At 45.2% G+C, this 5,000-nt stretch overlaps 1 protein-coding gene across 1 annotated transcript in view; it reads left to right on the top strand.

Annotated features, from left to right (window-relative positions):
- Positions 1–5,000, top strand: part of nek1 (NIMA-related kinase 1) — a 52,162-nt gene that overhangs the window by 32,707 nt on the left and 14,455 nt on the right. Inside the window, 3 exon segments of the mRNA XM_029426261.1 lie at positions 2,964–3,133; positions 3,653–3,972; positions 4,784–4,917. Coding sequence (XP_029282121.1) covers positions 2,964–3,133; positions 3,653–3,972; positions 4,784–4,917 — 624 coding nt within the window.

Raw genomic sequence — 5,000 nt, 5'->3', positions numbered from 1 at the left:
GGGAACCACCACCCCGGTCTGCCAACCCCTAGGCACTGTCCCAGACTTCCACGCAATGTTGATGAGGCGTGTCAACCAAGACAGCCCCTCAACACCCAAAGCCTTCAGCATTTCTGGACGGATCTCATCAACCCCTGCGGCTTTGCCACTGTGGAGTTGTTTGACTACCTCAGTGACTTCCATCAGGGAAATTGACGATGATCCCTCATCAGCTTCCAGCTCTGCCTCTACCATAGAGAGCGTGTTAGTCGGATTCAGGAGTTCCTCAAAGTGCTCCTTCCACCGGCCGATAACCTTCTCAGTTGAAGTCAGCAGGGTCCCACCCTTGCTGTACACAGCTTGGATGGTTCCTCGCTTCCCCCTCCTGAGGTGCCGGATGGTTTTCCAGAAGCACCTTGGTGCCGACCGAAAGTCCTTCTCCATAGCTTCTCCGAACTTCTCCCACACCCGCTGCTTTGCCTCTGACACGGCAGAAGCTGCCGCCCTTCTAGTCCTTCGATACCCTGCAACTGTTTCCGGAGTCCTCCCGGATAACATAACCCGGAAGGACTCCTTCTTCAGTCGGACGGCTTCCCTGACCACCGGGGTCCACCACGGTGTTCGAGGGTTACCGCTCCTTGAGGCACCTAAGACCTTGAGACCACACCATCACCGCAGCTTCAGCAATAGAGGTTTTAAACATCGCCCACTCAGGTTCAATGCCCCCAACCTCCACAGGGATGGCTGAAAAGCTCTGCCGGAGGTGTGAGTTAAAGATCCCCAGGACAGGGGCTTCCTCCAGACGTTCCCAGTTCACCCGCACTACCCGTTTGGGTTTACCAGGTCTGTCCAGAGTCTTCCCCACCCCTTGATCCAACTCACCACCAGATGGTGATCAGTCGACAGCTCCGCCCCTCTCTTCACCCGAGTGTCCAAAACATGCGGCCTCAGATCAGATGATACGATTACAAAATCGATCATTGACCTTTGGCCTAGGGTGCTCTGGTACCACGTGCACGTATGAGCATCCTTATGTTCGAACATGGTGTTTGTTACGGCCATTCCATGACTAGCACAGAACTTCAACAACAAACGACCGTTCGGGTTTAGATCAGGGAGGCCCTTCCTCCCAATCACGCCTCTCCAGGTGTCTCCATCGTTTCCCACGTGTGCGTTGAAGTCTCCCAGCAAGACTACGGAGTCCCCTACTGGACCCCCCTGCAGGGCTCCATTCAGGCTCTCCAAGAAGGCCGAATACTCAGAACTGCGGTTTGGGGCATAGGCACAAACAACAGTCAGAGTTTTCCCCTCCATAACCCGAAGGCGTAGGGAGGCGACCCTCTCGTCCACCGGGATAAACTCCAACGTAGCGGCGCTCAGCCGGGGGCGAGTGAGTATCCCCACCCCGGCCCGACGCCACACACCTTGGGCAACTCCGGAGAAGAATAGAGTCCAACCCCTATCCAGGAGTACGGTTCCAGAGCCAAGACTGTGCGTGGAGGTAAGCCCCACCAGATCCAACTGGTAGCAATCCACCTCCCGCACTAGTTCCGGCTCCTTCCCCCACAGAGAGGTGACGTTCCACGTCCCCAGAGCCAGCCTCTGCTGCACGGGTCTGGTCCGTCGAGGTCCCTGACCATCACTGCCACCCGTGTGACAGCGCACCCGACCCCAGCGGTTTTTCCCATGAGTGGTGGGCCCACAGGATGGATGGATGGGAAGCACCACGTAGCTTCTTCGGGCTGTGCCCGACCGGGCTCCGTGGCAAACCCGGCCACCAGGCACTCGCTGTCAGGCCCTCCCTCTGGGCCTGGCTCCAGACGGGGGCCCTGGGCTTCCTCCGGGCAGGGTCTCTCCTTTCCTTTCCCTTTCTTTCATGAAGTCGTTTTTGAACCATTCTTAGTCTGGCCCCTCGCCTGAGACCAATTTGCCTTGGGAGACCCTACCAGGAGCACTAGGCTCCAGACAACACAGCTCTCAGGTTCATAGGGACACACAAACCTCTCCACCACGATAAGGTGATGGTTCCCAGAGAGGATAATGTATAATATAATATATATATATATATATATATATATATATATAGATATAGATATAGATAATGACATATTATATAGATATATTATATATTATATATTCTACTAGATTATTAGTATATTATATAGATATGTATTATATATATAATCTATATATAGAGATATATTATATAGATCATCTATTATTTATATCGATTATATTCTCAATATCTATCTTCTCTATCTATATCATCTCTGTATAACTATATATAATCGCTATATATCTCTATATAATCTCTAATATATCTATAGAATTATTAATATATCTATTATACTATAATTTATATAGATATCTATATCTATATCATATATCATATATCTATCTCCTCTATACTCTTCTATCTAATCTATCTCTACTAATCTATCTATATCTCTATACTTATCTTATCATTATCTATATCATATATAATATATAATATATCTATATATAATATATCTATATAATATATCTATATAATATATAATATATCTATATAATATATCTATATAATATATCTATATAATATATAATATCTATATAATATATATTATCTATATAATATATAATATATCTATATAATATATATCTATATAATATATTAATATATCTATATAATATATATCTGTCTCTCTGTCGGAGTTAAAGTTTTTATTCTTGTAACTTTGGTTTTTCTATGAATACGTGAATATATTATTATTCTCCGGCTCTAATGTTCTTGTCTGTTTTTTATTGTTTGTAGTTTTTTGCGTTTCGGTATCAAGTCAAACAACTCGTGAATATTTGTTCCGTCGGGTGTTTGATTGTGTTGACGTGTAAACGACACAAAGTAGAAGAACTACTTGAGCATCTTCAGTCACGAGTTCTCTCCCTCAGCTTCTCCTGAGGATCTTTCTTCTTCTTTATTGTGTTGACGTGTTTGTGTTGCACAGATGCTGCGGACGTGTTCTCTCCCCGACCTCAGCCGTCTCTTCAGCCCCCAGCAGGACTCTGCAGGGACGAGCGACGCGAACGCTGCCGCCGACAACAACCTGGAGATCGAGGACCTGGAGGAGGAGGAGGCGGCGGCGGCGAAGGGCGACGACCAGTCGGAGACCGAAGAGTAAGAAACACAAACCTGCTCGGGCCACAGTAAGGTGTCGTCATGGAGATATTTAAATAATATACAGATGATAATCCAGCTGCAGCACAAACATTATTGACTGATAACTTTTCTGATCTATTAATTGTTAAAGTAATATTTTAAATGTTTGCTTTTCTCTGTTTTACATTAAAGTGACAACAAGACGTTTAATCCGACGATTGTCTCACATTTTATACACGTAATCTGCAGATTATTAGATTATAATGAGTTGAAGACATATATTATGATATCGTATAAATAATCTCTTCCCTCACGCTTTAATTATGAGACGTGTCGATTCATTAAATCACTTTGTCACGTGATTTATTATAGAACGTCTGATTCTGGATTTGCTTTTCAAACCCACCAGCTGCTTTTAATGGCGCCGACACTTTTCTCACCACGAGTGATTCTCCAGGCGCGAGAGACGACAGTAGAAAAGGTTTCATTAGCTAAGAAATGATAACATAGCATAATAACTATGTTCCTCTTCCTCAGTGCATACGAGGATGAAGACCTGCGGGACATCCGGGCCTCCATGGAGAGACTTCTGCAGGAGGAAGTCGGCGCAGGAGACTTTAATGGAAACCCTCCAGAAGAAGTTCTGTTCGACAGGATCGACCACGACAACAATCAGATGGCTGTAGATGATGACGAGGAGGATGAAGAGGAGGAGGATGAGGAGGACGAAGGCGACGAGGAGGAGGACGAGGAATGCTCTAACGGGAGTCCTGAAGAAGCAGGAGAGCTGCTCACTAACGGTGGGGGGGACGGGAACCTCAGTAACACCAGCGAGCTCAACGAGGAGTGGCATTCAGGTACGAGCCAATTATCAGTTATTATAATTCATCAGTTAGCATCAGATATTCACCACGGTTACGGACATGTGGGGGGGGGGGGTAATTAAAACGTTGATATATTCTGAGATTAAAGTCGTATTATATTATGGGATGTGATGAAGTCTCAGTATTATGGGATGTGATGAAGACTCAGTATTATGGGATGTGATGAAGACTCAGTATTATGGGATGTGATGAAGTCTCAGTATTATGGGATGAAGTCTCAGTATTATGGGATGTGATGAAGTCTCAGTATTATGGGATGTGATGAAGTCTCAGTATTATGGGATGTGATGAAGTCTCAGTATTATGGGATGTGATGAAGTCTCAGTATTATGGGATGTGATGAAGTCTCAGTATTATGGGATGAAGTCTCAGTATTATGGGATGTGATGAAGTCTCAGTATTATGGGATGAAGTCTCAGTATTATGGGATGTGATGAAGTCTCAGTATTATGGGATGAAGTCTCAGTATTATGGGATGTGATGAAGTCTCAGTATTATGTGATAAGTCTCAGTATTATGGGATGTGATGAAGTCTCAGTATTATGGGATGTGATGAAGTCTCAGTATTATGGGATGTGATGAAGTCTCAGTATTATGGGATGTGATGAAGTCTCAGTATTCTGGGATGATGAAGTCTCAGTATTATGGGATGAAGACTCAGTATTATGGGATGAAGACTCAGTATTATGGGATGTGATGAAGTCTCAGTATTATGGGATGAAGACTCAGTATTATGGGATGAAGACTCAGTATTATGGGATGTGATGAACCTGCTGCTCCACAGACGGCAGTGGAGAGGAGCCGGGCGGAGAAGCTGCGCATCACGACAGCATCTTCAGCCGACTGGAGGAACTTCGCTTCAACCTGGAGCAGCAGATGGGCTTCGAGAAGTTCATCGAGGCCTACAACAAGATTAAGGTGCGAACAGCCACACACACACACACACACACACACACACACACACACACACACACTGCTGCACGGTATTTGGATATGTATAA

The sequence above is a fragment of the Cottoperca gobio genome, unplaced genomic scaffold (genome assembly GCF_900634415.1).
Source record: "Cottoperca gobio unplaced genomic scaffold, fCotGob3.1 fCotGob3_149arrow_ctg1, whole genome shotgun sequence".
Classification (NCBI taxonomy): Eukaryota; Metazoa; Chordata; class Actinopteri; order Perciformes; family Bovichtidae; genus Cottoperca; species Cottoperca gobio.
This window is presented reverse-complemented; position numbering and strand designations above follow the sequence as displayed.